The 22,557-nt window shown below is 39.8% G+C and overlaps 1 protein-coding gene and 1 long non-coding RNA gene across 4 annotated transcripts in view; one reads left to right on the top strand and one right to left on the bottom strand.

The window, feature by feature from the left end:
• The window catches only part of LOC128644910 (uncharacterized), an 86,351-nt gene extending 64,562 nt beyond the window's left edge, over positions 1 to 21,789 (bottom strand). Inside the window, exon 1 of the long non-coding RNA XR_008400061.1 lies at positions 21,714 to 21,789. This is a non-coding gene — a long non-coding RNA (uncharacterized LOC128644910). The remainder of the gene's footprint in view (positions 1 to 21,713) is intronic.
• RPS6KA5 (ribosomal protein S6 kinase A5) overlaps positions 21,524 to 22,557 on the top strand; it is a 589,637-nt gene continuing 588,603 nt past the window's right edge. For 2 of the 3 annotated variants that reach the window (XM_053697560.1, XM_053697561.1), the window contains exon 1: positions 21,524 to 21,777. In XM_053697560.1, the coding sequence (XP_053553535.1) occupies positions 21,720 to 21,777 (58 nt within the window). In that variant the 5' untranslated portion in view covers positions 21,524 to 21,719. The remainder of the gene's footprint in view (positions 21,778 to 22,557) is intronic. The other variant, XM_053697559.1, reaches the window with a different exon arrangement.

Below are 22,557 nucleotides of genomic sequence, written 5' to 3' on the forward strand. Positions count from 1 at the left end.
TTTGTGCATGTTTGTGAGTGTTTGCGCTTGTGCATGTACATGTGTATATGTTTGTGCATGTTTGTGAGTGTTTGCGCTTGTGCATGTACATGTGTATATGTTTGTGCATGTTTGTGAGTGTTTGTGCTTATGCATGTACATGTGTATATGTTTGTGCATGTTTGTGCTTGTGCATGTACGTGTATATGTTTGTGCATGTTTGTGAGTGTTTGCGCTTTTGCATGTACATGTGTATATGTTTGTGCACGTTTGTGAGTGCTTGTGCATGTACATGTGTATATGTTTGTGCATGTTTGTGAGTGTTTGTGCTTGTGCATGTACGTGTATATGTTTGTGCATGTTTGTGAGTGTGTGCGCTTGTGCATGTACATGTGTATATGTTTGTGAGTGTTTGCGCTTGTGCATGTACATGTGTATATGTTTGTGAGTGTGTGCGCTTGTGCATGTACATGTGTATATGTTTGTGAGTGTGTGCGCTTGTGCATGTACATGTGTATATGTTTGTGAGTGTGTGCGCTTGTGCATGTACATGTGTATATGTTTGTGAGTGTGTGCGCTTGTGCATGTACATGTGTATATGTTTGTGAGTATGTGCGCTTGTGCATGTACATGTGTATATGTGTGTGAGTGTGTGCGCTTATGCATGTACTTGTGTATATGTTTGTGCATGTTTGTGTGTGTTTGTGCTTGTGCATGTACGTGTATATGTTTGTGCATGTTTGTGAGTGTTTGCGCTTTTGCATGTACATGTGTATATGTTTGTGCACGTTTGTGAGTGCTTGTGCATGTACATGTGTATATGTTTTTGCATGTTTGTGAGTGTTTGCGCTTGTGCATGTACATGTGTATATGTGAGTGTTTGCGCTTGTGCATGTACATGTGTATATGTTTGTGAGTGTGTGCGCTTGTGCATGTACATGTGTATATGTTTGTGAGTGTGTGCGCTTGTGCATGTACATGTGTATATGTTTGTGAGTGTGTGTGCTTGTGCATGTACATGTGTATATGTTAGTGAGTGTGTGCGCTTGTGCATGTACATGTGTATATGTTTGTGAGTGTTTGCGCTTGTGCACGTACGTGTATATGTTTGTGAGTGTTTGTGCATGTACGTGTGTATAAGACAGTGGAGGGCAGCATAGCCCAGAACGACCATAATAATTAAGGCCCTTAGGAGTGTGCTGCTGTGAAGTGGCAACAATGTTGCAGTAGTGAGGGTGGGGTTTAGCTTACCCTTTAAGTCAGGGGTGTCAAACTCATTTTAGTCGCGGGCCATTTTCCATACAAGTACAACTCACGTGGGCCGCACACTACCTACATATCTTGTCATTGCTAAACAGTGCAGTGGCATTTGCTATAACTGTATACATTTCAAAAGATTGTGTTCTGTAACTCCTAATTAACTTACTCTGGCTTGAGGAAATGTGCTCTAATGCTTTTAAGAAGGTGAGACACGTGCTCCATGTGCGACCCACTGTTTATAATAGTGATAGACATACCTGTTGTACATAATATAAAATAAATACATAGAAATATATATAAAGTATGTGATTTTAGTTAAAGAGAAAATGATGGAAAGGAATGGACAGAAATGATGTGGGAAATCAGTGCTACCATAGTAATGAACTGCATGTGTTGAAGAAATCATTATTCACTTATCTGTCTTTTTCTTTTTAATAACGTATGTTTTAATGTATGTGCATCCCTAACAGTAAGCGCACTCGCTCTTTAAGTAACAAGCATATTATAATAAATATTTTTCATGGAGGTGGCGTGGGCCGCACAAAATTAGGTTGAGGGCCGCATGAGGCCCGCGGGCCGCAAGTTTGACACCCCTGCTTTAAGTAGTCAGCTCCCAGGCCCCAAACTCTCTTTTCCAGCTCGTCTTCACAGCATCCCTCCCTCCCTCCCTGCATTTGGTTCATACAGCAATCTTTAGGCTGCTACATCACCAGGGTATTTCAGCTAGGTGTCCGAGGCTGGATGAGGGCTACGCGGCTTGTTTCCATAAGTCCAAGGATGGTAGTTTTTTACTCCCCAGGTAGTGGCATGGATACGTGTCTAGTCACACCTGGTCCTACTGGTCTGGAGATCTTTAATTTACACCCTGGTTAGGCGGTTGGTCCGCGCCCCGGTTTGCCATCAGAGGTAGAGTGACGGCTGCCCAGGGGAGGGTGATCTCTGCAGGCGCGCGCCTGGGGTCCCTCCCATTCTAAGATGCCGAGAACTCCCTAAGCTTCTGCGGCAGCTGAGCTCCGCTTGTGTGGGTATACACGGGCGCGGTCCTTCTTCCTAGCAGGGGGTTCCTTACTCCTAACTAGATTGCCGCCACATGTTTTAGCTGGCCCCGTTGAGTCCAGCGGGTTCTCAGGTTCTGCAATAAATGTGACCCACGGGTCTTTTCCCATACACCTGTGTCTGTGTATTTATTCCAGTTATTCCAGTTATATGTAAAGTTATTTAAGTGTGTTACAGTTGTACATAGTTTTTGGTTGAGTCAGTTTTATGGCTCTCGTTATTAAAGTTTTCCAGCAAGCCAGGAGGATAGGGCATTTAATTAATTATGTTTGTGCATGTTTGTGAGTGTTTGCGCTTGTGCATGTACGTGTATATGTTTGTGCATGTTTGTGAGTGTTTGCGCTTGTGCATGTACATGTGTATATGTTTGTGCATGTTTGTGAGTGTGTGCGCTTGTGCATGTACATGTGTATATGTTTGTGCATGTTTGTGAGTGTGTGCGCTTGTGCATGTACATGTGTATATGTTTGTGCATGTTTGTGAGTGTGTGCGCTTGTGCATGTACATGTGTATGTGTTTGTGCATGTTTGTGAGTGTGTGCACTTGTGCATGTACATGTGTATATGTTTGTGAGTGTGCTTGTGCATGTACATGTGTATATGTTTGTGCATGCTAGTGAATGTTTGTGCTTGTGCATATTTGTGCTTGTGCATGTACATGTGTATATGTTTGTGAGTGTCTGTGCTTGTGCATGTACATGTGTATATGTTTGTGCATGTTTGTGAGTGTGTGCACTTGTGCATGTACATGTGTATAGTTTTGTGAGTGTGCTTGTGCATGTACATGTGTATATGTTTGTGCATGCTTGTGCATGTTTGTGCTTGTGCATGTACATGTGTATATGGTTGTGAGTGTTTGCGCTTGTGCATGTACATGTGTATTTGCTTGCTCATTTATATGAATTTGAAATGCAGGGAGAGATACTCACATCCATCTCATTAACTTGTCTAACTGTAAAACCACAATCCACCCACAAGGTCTTTATTTATGCATTTTTTTCCCCTGAGCTAAATAAAGATTGCTGTAACCTCTGTTTTTCTTACCTATAAAAAAAAAAATCACAAAATGTAACCACTTGAAAGAAAAGTGGTGTTTTAATAAATAAAAGTTTGTTACTGTAATTCCGCATCTAGAGTGTCCCTGGTTTAACTCGAACCTCTTGAGGCACCGACAATACTCTGTTTGTTTTAAATGCTATATGTGTATTGCTAACTGAGAATATGTCAATGTATTTTGCAGAACAGGGGTAGTACTGTGTTAGGCACTTTATAGGTAAAAGCATAAATCCTTTTGCAAAAAAAATTACAACAGTGATGAACAGATGAAACCTTTTAATGGTTTACTAGCAAGCTGACTGCCTGATAAAAGGGTTTATGCTTTCTTTACTTTATTTTGGTACAGTTACCCCACATGCAATTTTACAAGAACATTTTTTTTATAGACCATAGATTAATTTTGTTTATGAAAAGAAACAGAATTGATCAAATAATGTAAATGTACCTCACAAATCCTGTATTAGGCGGCTGCCAGGATTCAGTATAAATGTAATTATAGTATACTAGTCAAAGAGCAGTCTAATTATTTTTTAAGCTACAGATATAGAAACAACCTATTTTGTAACTCTTATTTTATCTAAATTTTTAAACTACAGGTGTAGCAATACTATTATTTTAATGGACTACTGTCTTAAATATATAAAAAATATGTTCTATATAATAAACTACAGATATAGCCACAAAAAATAGAAATAGCAAAAAAAAAGCTAAGTTTTCAAAAAAATAAAAAAGACTAACATTACAGAAAATAAAAAATCAAATTACCAAATTTAAAAAAATTAAACCTAATCCCTATGAAAATAAAAAGCCCACCAAAATAAAAGCATCCCCTTATCTAAGAATAAACTACCAGTAGCCCTTAAAAGAGTTTTTTGCAGGGCATTGCCCCAAGATAATTAGCGCTTTTACATCCAAAATACACCAAGTCCCCTCTAACAGTAAAATCCCCCCAACCACCAAAACCCCCAAAATAAAAAACCTAACACTAAAAAAAACTAAACTACTCATTGCCCTGAAAAGGGCATTTGGATGGGCATTTCCCTTAAAAGGGCATTTAGCTCTTTTACAACTGCCCAAAAAAAAAAAAAAAATATAAAAAGTAAAAAAAAAAACTAACACTAAAGCCCCAAATAGATACTCACATGTCCTGAGGTCCAGTGGAGAAGATCTTCTTCCAGGCAGGTCCATCTTCTTCATCCACAGCGAAGTCAGCACGGATCGGTGTATCCAGATGTGGCAATCCTCGGAGGCGGCGATGGTCCTTGGTGGTGGTTCGTGGAGGCGGAGCTCCACGGCCACGTGGAGGTTCCACTTCATACGATCGTCCGCCGCACGCTGAAGATTAAATGCAAGGTACCCCATATTTATTGGGGTACCTTGCATTCCTATTGGCTGACATTTTCACATCAGCCAATAGGATGAAAGCAAGTGAAATCTTATTGGTTGGTGAACAGCATCCAGGTGAATTATTTTGTCCTCACACTGCCAACATTCCATTGAGGATGCGTGTGCAACTGCCGACGGACATTACAAACGCAATTATAGTATAGATGGAATACACACTCACAGGCTATATCATCCTTCCTTAATGAACATGCCTTACTTACATGATACCTGCGCTATTGTACTGCACCAAAAAAAAAGCACTTTAACTAAAAAAAAAAACATATTATATTTTGAATGTGAGTGTTTAGCACACCTGTATTTAAGGGGATAGCTTTATACTTAGCACACCTGCACTAGAAAATATGTCACACTTCTTTATTAATGGTTTTGTATAAATCTATTTGGCGTCCTAATTATACTGTTTAATCACCAATTTACATATTTGAAATATCAGGGGGCCTATCAGTCACTAGTTTTCACTTGTATATATTGCAGGTTTAAATTGGGGATTCTTACACTTTATATACTTGCTTTTTAGTCACTCCTGGTTGGTTTGAGGAAGGCGCTTGCTGGCCCACAAACGTCACTAAAGTTCATAATATATATTCAATAAAGGTCACTATTTGTTTATAGGGACTTGAAACCCACATTTTTTCTTTCATGATTCAGATAGATTATACTTTTTTAATCAACTTTCCAATTAACTTCTGTTATCAATTTTGCTTAATTCTTAATTCTATGGGTGGACAGAGGCGCTTAGGTTAGCGCTGAAGCTGTGGCGAAATAAAATTTTTTAAACTGCTGAATGAAGGTTGCCTGCTGATCCCTCCCAAACAACTTTTTCACCCTCCTCCCCCACTTATCCTTACCAGACAGTCTGCCAGTGTGAATTTAGGGCTTTTTATTATTATTATTATTATTATTTTATTATGCTTTTTTTCTGCATTGTAGTGATGCCTCCTTAACCCTCCCCCCTTCCTGATCTCTCACAAACCGTTCTCTAACCCTCCCCGCTCCCACTAATGGTGGCCATCTTTTGTGTATATATATATATATATATATATATATATATATACAAAACAAGGAAAAGGGGACAGCACTCTCAGACCGGAACGGGTACACACCCCATGACCCCTAAACATGACCCCTTAATCTTAGCTGAGAGCTTGTGAGCGAGTGCTGGACTTTTCCTGTGTGTTGTACTCACATTCACACAGAGGCCAATCAACTCCAAACTATTTTTTAGCGGTAACCATGAGGTCAAGAGGGGGAGGAACTATAGATCACACATCAGGAGGGCGAAACATCAGACACAGACCTCCTCGCCGGGACAGATAAATAATATAGTAAATAATTTAAGTTCCCATCAGTTGACCAGATCTGAAGTGCAGGTACTGAATAAGGGAAAGTATTTTGTTCCATGTACCAATGTCCCTGAACTGGATTTTAAATTACATATATATATATTTAAAAAAGCACAGAAGATTAAAGAGTTCTTTCAACACAAAGTATCAGAGATATCAGGTGATACTAGATGTAAAAAAAGAGTGGATTCAAACCTGGTAATTGTATTCCCAGTACTAAGACATTTATAAGATTGATCACACAAGATATGGAGAATGAACATAAAAACAAGATATGGAGACACAATTTAGAGGGACATAATACTCATATTCTAAATCACTTGGAAGTGGTGCAGCATAACTGTAAAAAGCTGACAGGAAAATATCACCTGAACATCTCTATGTAAAAAAGAAAGATATTTTACCTCAAAACTCAAGTGCTGTATAAAAAGTTATACTTCACAGGAGGCGGAGCTAGCCAGCCATCGATGCAGCAGTGTTTGTGAGGAGCTCCTGAAAAAAAAGATTAAAAACTGGCAAAAAAGCTATTTTGATAGACTAGCAAGGCCATCCTTAAGTACAGGGTAGTATCCTCAGCCTGGACACCCGAATTTAGCCTGCAATTTTCATTCTTTCGGAAGGCGGAATCCGATCCGGGCCTGAGTACCAGAGGAAAACTGGGAAAGTCCGAGGCTGCGGCCTACTCCGGGCCGGAAGGTTACTCTGAAGGCCTTTAAACACCCTTGAGGCCATAATACCGGTCACGACTAAGTAATATAGCAGGCGATCACCCTCAAATGACCACCAAGACCTGCTGTAACTAAGGCAGAGGGACAGTGAAAAAAAAACGGAATTTGGCGAGAACCGCCATTTTACAGGTACTCCTTTATTCTTTTTCTGACACCCCACAAATCAGATGTTATGTGAATAACTGGGACATTATAAAATATAAACTGGGGGTCTGAAAGACACTATATACATTTTTGAAATAAGCAAAGAGGGAGACCTTAAAACGCTTCACAAGTTTGCCACATATTAAAACCACAAATACTTATTTACATGCTGAACTAATCTCAGAGCTGGATATATAAGCTGGGCCCTAGCTTTAATTTGCAATCTCTCCTAGAGAAAAAAAGACATTGGAGGCTAGCCTGAAAAACTGGAGCAGTCTGAAATTGTTTATACCAGCCTTTGCCAGCAGAAGTATATTGTTAATTACTTGTGGAAAAGACTAGCACTCTCTCCTCACCCCTTTCCTGCCAGCTACCCTGCTGGTGGGTCATATCCAAAGCTCCTTGCCCGTGATGGTCCTGTGAGGACAAACTTCCCTGAGGAGTTGAGTGCTAATTGGAAAAATAACAGAACCCAGAAAATAGAGACTTTCTACACTTTATCCCAGATGATCTGCATCCGATAGATGGACTCTAGATAGGGTGACACAATACATATAAGGGCTGATTCCACCCGCTGCCCTCTCACCCTCTAGCCCAAAGTAGTTTGGGCAACAGGGAAAACAGGAGAGGTAACTACTGCAGGCCTTAACTCATCCCACCCTATCAGGATAGGATTGTCTCACACATGCCAAATTCCTTCCATTCTCAAGCACAAATGGATATAACAGAAGCTTAAATGATCTAGATGAGGAATACTTTGGGCATGTCTGTGTAAAGTAAAGAGGAAGGGTGGCTCTCTGAAAGATTAAGGTCTCCCGGGCTGCTACGTAGCTATTAAGGTGATAAGAACTTTTCTCATATATCACCCTCATCCGCATCTAGAAGATGAAAAGCCGTACACAATCAGTTAAAGAGTGTCTATCCAAATCACAACAGAAAAAGAAACAGGCTATGCTGGACTTATCTCAACGGATGGAACAAGAAGAAGACACAGGGGATCTCCCCATTGCCTCCCAAAAGTCAACCTCCTCAAATGAGGCTCTCCTAAAGCAGATAAAACAAATGTTCCATGAAGAAATGAGAGCAGCTCTTTCAGAATTAACACAAGAGATCGCTGATATAGGCGAGAGAACTTCAGCAATTGAAGATAAAGTCGATGACTTAGTGGAGGAGATCCCGGAACTACAAGCAACAGTGAGTGCACAACAAGCACAAATACAAAAATTAGAGGATCATCTGGAAGATCTAGAAAATCGATCTCGCAGATCGAACATTCGCATACGCAACTTACCTGAAAAATATAATAACCTCCAAGACGTCACACAGATATTTAAACAAATACTCCCAGAGGAAGATGCATCATTCCTTCTTATGGATAGAGTCCATCGAGCCTTAGTCAAGCCTCCAACACCAGGTGCTCACAGGGATGTGATAACAAAACTCCACTATTACCATATTAAAGACAGAATTATGCAAGTGGTACGGGGAGTCCCAGAGATCACTTTTGAGGGCCATAAAATCCAAATATTCGCGGATCTTTCCCCTATCACTCTGAAGAAGAGAAGAGAATTCAAGCCAATAGTAGCAGCCCTAGCCAATGCCCAGATCAAATACAGATGGGGATTCCCCTTTAAGTTGTCTTTCACAGTAGACAAAACGTCATACTCCTGTGTCACAGTTGAAGAAGGACAGTCGATTTTAAACAGGCTTCACCTTGATAAATCATCACATTCGCCATCTCAGTCTCCCAAGCCACAGCGAAAAGCTTTGACCCACACCTGGACACCGGTGCTCAAGAATGGGAAGACTAAGAAGAGAAAACAAGAACCGGAGAGCCCAACTTGACTTGCAGAAATAAAGCCCAGGCTATGATTGCAATTTTGCACGTTCCCTAAAGGGAAGTATATCCTTCAAGGGGGGCTTAAACTTTGTGAGCAAGCCCGGAAGAAATGATATGACTCTTGATCTGGACTTCATTTTTGAATGTTTTCAAATAGTTAGGTTATTGTTCTGGGTGCAGATGAAGGGGGTCCACCTTTAACCAGAACTATAGTTATATTACCAAGGTAACAGGTACTCAACATGCCAATATTGTATGCCCAACGTTTCTTTTGTTATATTAGTTATTTATGTTTGCTAATTTCTTTGTTTTATTTGTTATTGCTATGTCACACTGCATTTTGGGATCAAAGATCCAAGTTCAGACCGAACAAGGTCAGTTGTTATTTGATTTTTTATTGCTCAGACTAACTGTTAAATATTCTTTTATCTCAGCATGTCATATAATGTATAGAGGTATGTTTCAGCAACTATGTGTTCCAAGGGGCAGACTTGACAGCTCTGCTTCCATACAGGGAGGGGGACCCAGCCAGACAACGATTGGTAAGCTTCACAGCCTGTGTTTCAGGAGCAGGGGTAGGCACAGACAAAGGCTGTGGAGGACATTTTCCAAAGTACAGACCTTAGTGAAGGACACCAAGGTACATTTGAAATTAAAAACATTATTTTATAGTGCTTGGTGTTATTATACTGATGCAGATACCACTGGTCCTATAACCATCCCTCCTCTGACTATACCCATGAGCCAGTGTCACTACTGTGTCATTATATAGTGCTGGGTGTTATTATACTGATGCAGATACGGTATCTGAGATACCACTGATCCTATAATCATCCCTCCTCTGACTATACCCATGAGCCAGTGTTACTACTGTGTCATTATATAGTGCTGGGTGTTATTATACTGATACAGATACCACTGATCCTATAACCATCCCTCCTCTGACTATACCCATGAGCCAGTGTCACTACTGTGTCATTATATAGTGCTGGGTGTTATTATACTGATGCAGATACCACTGATCCTATAACCAGCCCTCCTCTGGCTATACCCATGTGTCAGTGTCACTACTGTGTCATTATATAGTGCTGGGTGTTATTATACTGATGCAGATACCACTAACCCTATGATCAGCCCTTGTCTGGCAATATGCATGTGCCAATGTCCCTACTGTGCCTTTGTATAGAGCTGGGTGTTATTATAATGATGCCGATACACATCCAGTATTTCACTCAGGCTTTATTTATTCCATAACTTATCACCCAATATCGCTAGCAGTCTCTTGACAAGCCACTAACTTTATTCACATTACATATTTTTTTCTTCCTATTATTAAATCAGAAAGAAAAGTTATACTAAGGTTGTGGCGGACACTGCAAAGGCTAGTCACGGACACCAGTGTCCATGTACGGACACCTTGCCTATCCCTGTTCAGGAGTCTTTTTTTTTTTTTTTCTCTCGCTCTCTTATTATATCTGTAGGTAAGGAATATCTATCAATATAGTCTCACATAATGTTAGAGGGCTACACTCCAATATCAAGAGACGTAAAGCCTTAGATACATATAAATCCATGAAAGCTCATATTATACTATTGCAGGAAACCCCAAAATACTGGGATAGAAATGACCCCACACAATTTCATGCTACCTGCCAATCCAAGAAATGCAGGGTTTCCATTCTGGTCCATTCAGAGCTAAATTTTAAGGAAGATGAGGTAATTATTGACAAGGCAGGAAGATATATTATTGTTAAGGGCAGAATACATGACACACATGTTATACTGGGAAATATATATGCCCCTAATGATTCTCAGGCTTCATTTTTGTCTCAGTTAGGAAAAATGTTATCCACTTGGAGAAAAACCCACCTAATTATAGGGGGAGATTTTAATTTAGTAGCTAATGCTGAATTAGATAAGTCTGCAATCCCACGCACAACTCCCTCTCAAAGTTCCAAAAAGCTTTTGTTTGATTTTATTCTTGACCATAACTTGGTGGATAGCTGGAGATATATAAATCCAAAAACAAGAGATTACTCATTCTACTCCACATCACACAATATATACTCAAGAATAGATTATATTTTAGTTAGCCAGACTATGTCCCCCCTGATACTAGCTTCAGACATCATACCAACCACTTGGTCGGATCATAATGCAGTGCTGACAAAACTAACGGGCTTAATTGACCCTTATAGGGGCAGAAGCTGGACCATAAATCCAACTTTGTTTAGAGACAAACTATTCACGCAAAATTTACAGACAGAAATTTCTCATTTTTTAACACTTAACCAAAACTCAGTATCTAACCCTTTGCATATGTGGGGGGCTTTAAAAGCCTTCGTCAGAGGCATCTTGATAAAAGAATCTAGTAAACAGAATAAAGCATATTTGGCTCAACTCGAATGCACTAGAAGCGAGATTAAACACTTACAATTACAACACCAGACATCACTTGATGACAAAACGTTAAAGCTACTGAGGGACAAAGAATATGCTCTGGATCAGTTGTTGACAAAAGAAGCTACCAGGTCCCTAAAATTGATTAATACCCAATATTTTATACAAGCCAACAAACCTGATAAATTATTAGCATTTAAATTAAAAGAAATAACTAGGACATCCTCGGTGCCACAAATTCAAATGACAAATGGACAGATCTCTAACCATCCACAGATCATTGCTAATACTTTTGCCCCGTATTACCAGAAACTTTATGCCCTGCCCTCACCCAAAAATCCTACCACACTAGAAAGGGATACAAATGAATTCTTACAGGGTTGTAACTTACCCAAAATAGCAACAGTGGATCTAGAGAAGCTAAATTCGCCAATAACCATCCATGAAGTGAATATAGCAATACGAAATTTGAAGATTGGTAAGGCGCCGGTCCCTGACAGGTACTCAGGTATTTTTTATAAAACGTTTGCTCAGGATCTTGGCCCCATTTTGGTTGAAAGTTTTAACCACATACTAGAGGGGGGAGTCATTCCCAAGGAACTTTTAGAGGCTCGTATATCAGTAATACCTAAGCCTGGGAAATGTAAACAACATTGTAAAAACTATAGGCCCATCTCCCTGATTAATTTAGATATTAAATTATTTACAAAAATTTTGGCAACTAGATTGAATGATATTCTTCCAAAACTTATTCACCAGGAGGGATTTATTCGTAGTAGGGAAGCCCCAGATAACATCCGGAAAATTATAGATCTTGTAGACTTTACCTCAAAACAAAATGTGCCTTCTCTGTTTCTTTCACTAGATGCAGAGAAGGCATTTGATCGCGTAAACTGGGAATACCTCACTGCGGTGCTAAAAAATATGGGCTTTAAGGGAAATTTTTGTGCAGCAATCTCGGCAATCTACTCTCACCCTTCTGCCTTCATCAGAATAGCGGGCTATAAATCCTCATCTATAAAAATCCTTAATGGAACCAGACAGGGGTGCCCATTATCACCACTGCTGTTTGCCTTGTGCATTAAACCGCTGGCAACAAGCATCAGGCAAAATGTAGATATTAGTGGCATTAAGATAGGTGACAGGGAACATAAGATCAGCCTATTTGCAGATGATGTTATTCTGTCAATTACTAAACCCATGATTTCCCTCCCTCTCATATACTCAACTATTAACAGATTTGCCAACATTTCGGGATACAAAATTAATAATGATAAATGTGAGGCAATCAGCACACATCTCCCAGAACTTACCAAAAAACTATTGATCTTGAATTTTGATTTTAATTGGGCTGATAAGGGCATAAAGTATTTGGGTGTCACAATCCCGAATAATCTGGACCATCTCTATAAACTAAATTATACACCTATGTTCACTCATATCAAAAATTTACTATCAAGGTGGAATAAACTCAATATTTCTCTGTATGGAAGGCTGACGTCAATTAAGATGATGGTACTACCTAAAATTCTGTATCTCTTCCGTTCATTACCCATAAACGTTCCTATTACTATGTTACGGAAAACACAGAAAGACCTGGAGGCATTTATTTGGAAATATCGAAGATCCAGAGTTAATAAACAAACACTTCTTAGACATAAAACAGGTGGGGGGATGGGAATGCCAGACCTGATGGCGTACTACTACGCGGCCAGGATGGCACAATCTTCTCTTTGGCATAACCAATTGGACAGAATTCAATGGGTTCAAATAGAATCTGATATGTTGAGGGTGCACCCCATCTATAAATTGCTGTGGACCGCTAAAAAAGATAGGTCCCCTAAATGGAGAAGCTTTATTACTATAGCACATACGTTAGCATTGTGGGAAACATTAACAGCTAAGTATTCTCTGATACCAAAGGGGTCGAAGGCGACCCCTTTGGTGACATTATCTACCCATTATGACCAGACTACACAGGAGAAGTGGGCAAACAAAGGCTTGTATTGCATTGTAGATGCTCTGGTAGGCACCAAGCTAATAACTTTCCATCAATATGCCAAATTAAATAAACAAGAGAGAGTAAGTTGGTTTCATTACCTACAATTAAGAGCGAGAGTAGACGAAGTCCTAGGACAAAATCAGCTAACCGTTAGCTTCTATCTAGAGAGACTCTGTCTAGCTACTGAACGGATAAGAGGGGCGATTTCCAACTTATACATTCTGTTTAATACCCCACCCAAGCTTAATAAATTACCATTTATGATAAAATGGGAAACGGAATTTAATTTTACCTGGACCGCTGAAAAGTGGTGCGATATTTTAAAGTCTGTCACTTACTTTTCTATTTGTGCACATTTAAAGGAAAACTTTATCAAAGTAGCTTATAGATGGTACTTTCATCCTTCAAGAATACATACAGCACACGCGAACACAAGTTGTTTACGTGGTTGCAATGAAAGCGGCACATACGCACATATGTGGTGGAACTGTTGTCATGTATCACGCATATTGTCCCAAACATCAGAGCTCCTCAGTGAAATTATGGATAGGCAAATTAACTTAACTCCATCTCAGGCACTGTTACATGAGCCTCTTCCAGATCTATCCCTAAAAGCAAATAAATTGGTAGCACTGATCTGCACTGTAACTAAGTTAACTATTGCAAGGTACTGGAAGACCACAATACCCTCTTTTTTGATAATCAAGAATAAAATTGACTATTATTACCAAATGAGCAGCGCCTCCGCAGATATTTTAGATAATAAAGAACAGTTTCTTCGATTGTGGGAGCCCTGGATAATGTACATTGAGGCCAGAAATAGATAGGGGAGATAGGAGAGATTACGATAGGGGTTATGGACACAGTCCCTGCCATCTACGCTCCTGCCCAGCTAGTCTGGGTGGGTCACAACACATTTCCCTCTCCCCTCTCTCAGAGTTGAATCCAATATCCCCGTGGCAGGGACTAGAATGCTGGAGAAGATGTTTTTTTTTGTTTTTCTTTTTTTTTTTTCTGAGCCGGGTCCTCCTCTATAGGGGCTCTAAATGGAGTTATATAGCGTGTCAGAAATAGGGCCGTCAACTAACTTATTGTCTGTTGTTTGGTGGTCTTTTTGTTGCATACCTTTAATCACAATGTTTAGTGGCAAAGATATTTGTAAATCAATTTGAATTGTAACACAGTTGGTCTGACTTTATACTTGTAAAATGTTGAAAAGTCAATAAAAAAAAAATTTCAATAAAAAAAAGAAAGTTATACTTCAGTTGCTATCCAGCTGCAGGTAAAAAAAAAAAAAAGGAAGAAATGAACTGTCATGTCATGAACTCTTTTACTGTGATCTCATTAGATTTCACTTCATTTTCATGACACTTCATAGTAAACTTCCTTAAATTAAATAGGGTAATAACATGAGTGTGCATGAAGCTCACTCCCTTGCCTGTCCCGGGACAGGCATACTGATTTGCTGCTTAAAGCCCTTTACAGTGGGGTGTGAATACTTAGGACATTTTGAGGTAAAATATCTTTCTTTTTTTACATAGAGATGTTCAGATGATACTTTCTAGTCAGATTTTTACAGCTATGCTGCATCACTTTCAAGTGTTTCAATATTTGGGTATTATTATTATTATCATTTATTTGTATAGCACCGCGAAATTCAGTGGCGCTGGGTACAATGATAGGGGTATACAATGACAAAGATTTGTGATAAAATACAAAACAAATCTAGTACAGGAGGAAGAGGGCCCTGCTCCGGAGAGCTCACAGTCTACATGATATCATGTCCCTTTAAGTAAACAGAACAAGAAGCCATTAAAACCTTGCAGTGTGACCGTTCTATAGTCATCAAATCAGCGGACAAGGTGGTGCTATAGTCCTTTTGGACTATGATCACTTTAGAAATGAGATTCTACACCAATTATCTGACCCTGTTACATACAGGAAATTGACCTTTGAAACAACTTACTCTTTTAAAAAAGAAATCGGATGATCTAATACAATTTGTATTTGAACAGGGATTCATAACTGAACAGATTAAAGATTTCTGTATTACACAGTATACTAGGTTCCCTATTTTGTATATCATCCCTAAAATTCACAAAACAATTGTAAACCCACCAGGACGCCCTATTGTTTCTGCCATGCATTCTCTCCTACAATCGGTAGCCCAATATATAGACGTAGTTCTGCAACCCATTGTAAGGGAAATACGTTAATTCCTGCTCGATACCAATGATCTCATCAGACTATTGAATGGACTACAGATCCAAGAAGGGGATCTTTTAGTTACCTTGGATGTCAATAGCCAGTATATGATCATTCCTCATTGCGCAGGATTGATGGCTGTAAAAGAGCATCTCCTTAGAACCCCAAATTATGTAGGTCCACCTGTTGAATATTTTCTTTCACTGATTGAGCTTTGCCTTAATAAGAATTATTTCAGATTTGAGGATCAATTTTACCTCCAGACAGCGGGGACGGCTATGGGGTCTAACATGGCCCCGTCGTACGCTAACATATTTATGTTTAATTTTGAGGATAATTATCTTTGGGGAGTCAATAATGAGTCTATTGTCTTCTACCGAAGATACAGACAATATCTTCCTAATTTGGAGAGGAGGTCATGAGAAATGAACATGGTTCAATGTATCTAACAGTACTGGCACTACAGTTGCAAACAAAACACTTGGTACAACTTTATATAGCAAGCCCACTGACAGAAATTAAATATTAAGGGCAGATAGTTGTTATCCTCCTTCCTTATTGAGAAGCATAATTAAATCACAGATGCCCCACCCTACCTGTCCTCACTCATCAACAAATATACTCCAGCCCTCCCCCTTAGATCCAACAATGACTTGCTCCTTGTCTCCTCTACCATGACCTCCTCTCATGCTAGACTACAGGACTTCTCTTGTGTGGCACCAACCCTCTGTAATGCACTTCCTCGAGCTGTCCTCCTTTCCACTAACCTCTCCTCCTTTAAACGTTCCCTAAAGACCTTTTTGTTGAGGGAAGCTTATCACCCGATTCATTAACAAATGAACTTCACTTACCTAACAGTTGCCCTCATCTATCTCCTCACTAATATCATTCTCACCTTTTGCAGTACCCACCTCCTGTTTCCCATCCTCCTACCCATCTAGATTGTAAGTTCCCACAGGAATAAGGCCCTTAATTCCCCCTGTATTTGTCTGTAAAATTTTGTCTTTTATTGTATTGTTTCTCCGTTGTACTTTTATCCTTGTACCCATGGGCAGCACTGCGGAATCTGTTGGCACTTTATAAATAAATAATAATAATAATAATAACAATAAGAAACAATTTACAAACTGAAGTAGGGGTCTCTCAGTTGCATGAAGTGAAATAAAAATTCATATAGAGTGGTTATAAAGCACAAATAGTGAATTCCACATTGGAAATGGTACAAGGACTTACGGAAGAAGATTTGATTACCAATGAGAAACATATAACAACGGATGAAAATAGACTCATTATGGTCACCACATTCGCATCCAATACCACCAATACGGGTAAAATTTTGAGCAAGCGTTGGCTGATTATAATTTATGACCCTAAATTGACTTTCTCTCAAAACTTTATACCAGTGGGTGGGATACAAGAGAGGTACTAACCTACAGGATCTATGTGTTAAGAATGACCCTAAACAGTGTTACCAACAGAAATTCAAAAGCAATATAAGAGGCTGTTATAAATATCTGGGCTATACAACTTGCAATGGCCTGATCGCTACTAAAACATTCCACCATCCTCACAATAATAGTGTGTACAAGAGACATTTTTCCCTTTCGTGCAACACCACATACGTAATTTATCTTTTAATTTGCCCATGTGCAAAACATTACGAGGGCAAAACAAAGAGTACCCTTAGAGAACGGATAGCTAGTCACAGATTGGTGATAAAAGAAGCACTGGACAAGGAACATTCTGATCAACCGGTCGCATGCCATTGTGCAGAGATGTCGCACTCGGTTGCTTCAATTAGCTATATCCTTATCGATCATGTCCGGAAATTGGTAGGTGTGGAGATAGAGAAAAACTCTTAATTATCGACGAAGCACAGTGGATGTACAGATTAGGTACAATATATCCAGGTGGACTCAACTCTGTACCTGACTTTAAATTTCTGATTTAACTGGGATATCTGCAACATACCTGGGGTGCAAGCTATATCAGTGAGGTTCCCAGAGGGGGTAGGGAGGTGGGTGACATCCGGTGACGATACTCGTTCCCCCCTAACCAACATCTAGGTGGTATATATTTGGGGAACATAAGTCCTTCTTTTGTACCACCATAGACTACCTGTGATTTAATAGATGTCACCATTTTTTGCAGACATACCTATTAATATCAATAGAAGTTTACACATTTCAAATGTGGTTAATGTATGACCATGAGTTATTATTCTCGGTAACTGTTCCAGCAAGTGCATGGTAAAGCACATGGTAATATACTGTTTTGTGTATTGAACATAATTATATCTTATAGATATTAATATACACACATAATATGCTTAGAATATGTGTGTACAATTTGTGCTATATGAATACGCAAGATGTGACGCACAAATACTTAGACACACACTTGTCACAGTTTTGACAGATATGTGTTTGCCGGTTTCTATGGCAACATTATATACACACACCTAGTAACGATTAACACTATAATTGCTTTATTTAATTTGATGACACAGATGTGTAAGGTTGTGTGCAGCAAATGATGCAATGTAAATATGTAATTTATTGACTACTCATTATTTGATGTTAAAATATATTATACGGATTCGATGTATGAATGAATGATTACTGGAAGTGACGTGTTTGCCACTTCCAGCTTCACGCAACAATGGAACACATGTTTGCATTCCAAATTTACTTTGTTTGGCACCACAGAGAGATTGGGGTTATGTACACTGATTGGATTGTATACACTATAAATGTGTTGGTTTTCATTAACAATGTTGTTCTGATGAAGGAGATGTAACTTTCCCCAAAATGTCAAATCTATCAAACCCTAAACTGGAACAGCAATGTTTGTGAATGCTCATTTGGAATATTATTTAAGGTGGGTGTCTATGTATGTTATGTATCCTTGATAAAGGTCCCAGGTGGAGGACCGAAACGTTGGATGTATTGGATGTTAGTTACACCACATTGTGTGAATAAAGTGGTATCATCCTTATTGAAAAGGAGGTATTCTTCGGTGGAGTGTGTTTGGAGGCTCTGCACCGGCCAGGTTACCATACAGGGAGTGCTGAGGTTGAATGGTGTGTGTGTATATATATATATATATATATATATATATATATATATTATTTTCTGTAGTGTAGTGATCCCCCCCACTTCCCCGCTCCCGGGTAGATTGTTAAATATGGCACCCTCACTCCCCCCATTCCACCCCTTTTCTGTAGTGCAATGCCCCATTCCTCCTCTGTTAATTTTTTTTTCTGTAGCATAGGGCCCCTCCAACTATCCATCCTTCTCTGCTGGGCAGTCCACCCGCCTCGCGCTTTCCATTCTAATCATCCCTGCCGTCACCAGCAGATGATCGTTACAGACAGTGACACACAAAGCATTACTGTCTGTAATGATCTGACATCTACCTTCTTATGGTAACGGGGTGCCGATCGTGCTCCGTTACCATATGAAGACAGATGCCTGCAGCTCAAGAACACCATCACTGCTAGAGCTTCCTTGAGTTGCAACTGGATAGTGGTCAAGCTACATTTGTTGTTCTTCAATTGCGCAGGTGTTGAGCTGCCCTTTAAGGTTGCGCTGCGTCCACATTACGGTGATCTGTCCCTTTAAGGCTCTGTGCGCAGGTGTCGAGCTGCCCTTTAAGGTTGCGCTGCGTGCACATTACGGTGATCTGTCCCTTTAAGGCTCTGTGCGCAGGTGTTGAGCTGCCCTTTAAGGTTGCGCTGCGTCCACATTACGGTGATCTGTCCCTTTAAGGCTCTGTGTGCAGGTGTCGAGCTGCCCTTTAAGGTTGCGCTGTGTGCACATTACAGTGATCTGTCCCTTTAAGGCTGTGTGCGCAGGTGTCGAGCTGCCCTTTAAGGTTGCGCTGCATGAACATTACTGCGATCTGTCCCTTTAAGACTGTGTGTGTGTGGTGCTAGTTGACCCTTTCAAGGCTGCGTGGTTTTTTTGTCTGTCCATTTAAAGGGACACTGTAGTCAGAAATTAAATTCAAATAACATTGTAGTATAGTTATAAATCTTCTATTTTCTAATGTATATTATTTATTAAATATGTACCCTTTTGAAAATAATTAACTTTAAAGTATTATTTTTTCCAAACCTTCTTGTATGTCAGTCGTTACGGATTCCCAATCCGTGCTGACAACTGCAGTTGTAAGATGGCATTTTTCGGAAGTACTGCGCATGCGCGAGTTAGCGCAGCGTCACAGGAAACGTCACCATATGAAGTAGAATAAGGCAAGTCGAATCTATCAGCAGCAGTCGAGTGAGCTGCGCACATAACGTAAAGTACATAGCTTAAGATCGCTTCCAGAATCGCCCTAGAGTAAACGAGCAAACGATACTTATTTTGGATACTTATTTTGCAAGAGATAAGACGTGTCACGTTTCTATAATACGCAAAAAGTCTGGAAAACAGATTGAATAGATTGTCGCCTCCAAATATGCGCAAGCGTAAAATGTACATAGATGTGGGTAACTTCGGCTTCTGGTATTAGAAATGCGCATGCGCGATTTAGCCGAATTGATGCGGAGGCTTATTAGGAAGCATTATGGTGATAATGATATGCATAGGATCGAAATGTAATTGGTCAGTGATTTTATACACACAATGCCGAAAACGGTGGGCTGGAAAAGGCGACGTCATGGTCGGGTAATAATTATTAAAAATATAAGGTTTGTAAGCTTTGTTTTTTAGAAAATATAGGTTACTACCTTTTAATAGATGATCATTATATAAAATATGTGACTAGTGTGTAATGAAAAAAGAAAAAAACAGTAATCCTTTAAAGGGATACTAACCCCACGTTTTTTCTTTCATGATTCAGATAGAGCCTGCAATTTTAAGCAACTTTCTAATTAACTCATATTATAAATTTTTCTTTGTTCTCATGTTATCTTGATTTGAAAAAGCAGTAATAAAAGGTTAGGAGCCGGACCATTTTTTAAGTTCAGCACCTTGGTAGAGCTGCTGATTGGTTTGCTACATTTAGCCACAAATCAGCAAGTGCTACCCATGTGCTGAACCAAAAATGGTCTGGCTCTAAAGCTTACAGTACTGCTTTTTCAAATCAAGATAGCATGAGAACAAAGACAAATTTATAATAGGAGTAAATTAGAAAGTTGCTTAAAATCTCATGCTCTATCTGAATCATGAAAGAAAAAAACTGGGCTTAGTATCCCTTTAAGACTGTGTGACCAGGTGCTATCCTGCCCTTTAAGGCTGTGTGCACATTATTTTCTCAGCAGTTTTTACAGTTGTTACTGAGCTGCTTTAAATGTCTGTGTACAGTAAATAGTTACAAATGTATAAAAAGCTGTAGGCTGAGGGTTTGATACAATGTTTCATGTAGGTGAGCAGAGCTGGCTGTGGAAAGTCTATGGGGAAAAACAGGGACTTTACACACCAAAATATGGCTCCCCTTTTTGTTCCTGGAGACACAAGCATTGTAGCATTGTTGGTAGCCCTCATCTAAACCGCCACACCAATTTTTGTAGGAAAATAATGAGATATGGCTGAGAAAATAATTTAGAACGCTAAACTAAGATTTTACCAAAAATACTACACAGGTATTCCGCTGGCTAGAAAACAAGTAGTAAAAATCCCAACTCGAATTCGGTCAAATTAAATCATTTTTACACGGATAACTAACTACAAATTGGTGTCATTTTCACTTACGATTATTTAGATAATTTGTTGCAATGTTACAGCGTGTTGGTAAATTATGTCAGCATGAGAGCGAGAACTTGACAAGTAGGCAGTGCACTAGACAGAACTTGACAGAAAAAGGCGGGAGCTCTCATTACAAAAATGACAACACACCAGAACCAATCATCTTTGTCTAAACGTTTCTCAAGTTGCCAATCAACTTGCGTGTGGAGGGCGGGGCTTTACATAATCGCACCCAATGAGACATGGAAGATCTCTGTTGACGTTCCCATGATTCTACCCCGTTTCTTTCCCTCAACCTTGGAGGTTGCAAGGAAGGGAATCTCCGGGGCGAGGGAGCGTCTGCCACGCCCCCTCAAGTTATGTTCTGGCCAATCACCATTCAGTGCCAGGCTCAGGATAGGTAGCGATTCCTGTGATGGTAGCTGCGTTGCGTTGCACTGCACCCTAGTGGTCTGGATCTGGGCTACTGCTGTTGAGGTACTGAGCTTTGGAAGGGGTAGGAGAATCCTGTCAGGAAAACAACCGGGTACAGCTCTCTATTGCAACATAAATCAATACCGATCTATTTGTACACAGTGCACGGACACAAGGTGCTGCTGCTTACCGGGATATGGCGGGCCCCTCACGGGAAGGTGACCTGCTAACTGTGAAGCACGAGCTCAGAACAGGTGAGTTTCTCGGCTGTAACATGTGAAGGCGGCAGTGCTCATCTTGTTATGTTACTTCCTGCTGTGCCATGACAGTTCTCCCCGTGTGCCACACGCCGCCTCAGGGGTTTGTTTACCTGTGGCTGCTGGGTCAGCTGTGTAGTATTTGCCGCCTGCCTCGGGATATCTGTGTATTCCTGTCCTGATTATCTCACGGCAGCGCGCATGCATGTGTGTTCTGTCTGTATTTGGAGCGCATTTGTGTACTTCTGCAATTGATGAGAGTCCCCAAATGGGGGTTAAAAGACTGTTTTACTATACGTATCACCAGGATATTGCACAATAAGTTTCTTTTCAGAGCTACAATAAATTATTTTAGTTAGAGCATGAAATATTATTTTGAAAGACTCAACAAGTGCTCTGGTTGAAAATCACTAGTCTATGACAATGGATGCTGGTACTGTCAGATACTCCTCTTCCTTATGAAGCTAATCAGCTTTGCCAATCTGATGGGTTAAACCCACCCAAAAGTTATTCAGCCTCCTGACAGGACATAGGGACAGTAAAATGACCTGTCAATCTAACACTTAAGATCATCATAATAATATCACATTGCTTTTGTCCTAGTGGTGATTTGGGATATGATCAAGTAATATCTTCTGAATAAGTTATTTTGGAGTGCCTGTCTCACTTTTCTTGTTATCCTCTAATCTTTTTTTTTTTTTGGAATTGTTATTCTTCCAGAGATAACATTTATGAATTTTAGATTCTCTTCAAAGCGAAGAAGATTAGATCATGTTC

Source organism: Bombina bombina, chromosome 1 (genome assembly GCF_027579735.1).
Source record: "Bombina bombina isolate aBomBom1 chromosome 1, aBomBom1.pri, whole genome shotgun sequence".
NCBI classification, from domain to species: domain Eukaryota; kingdom Metazoa; phylum Chordata; class Amphibia; order Anura; family Bombinatoridae; genus Bombina; species Bombina bombina.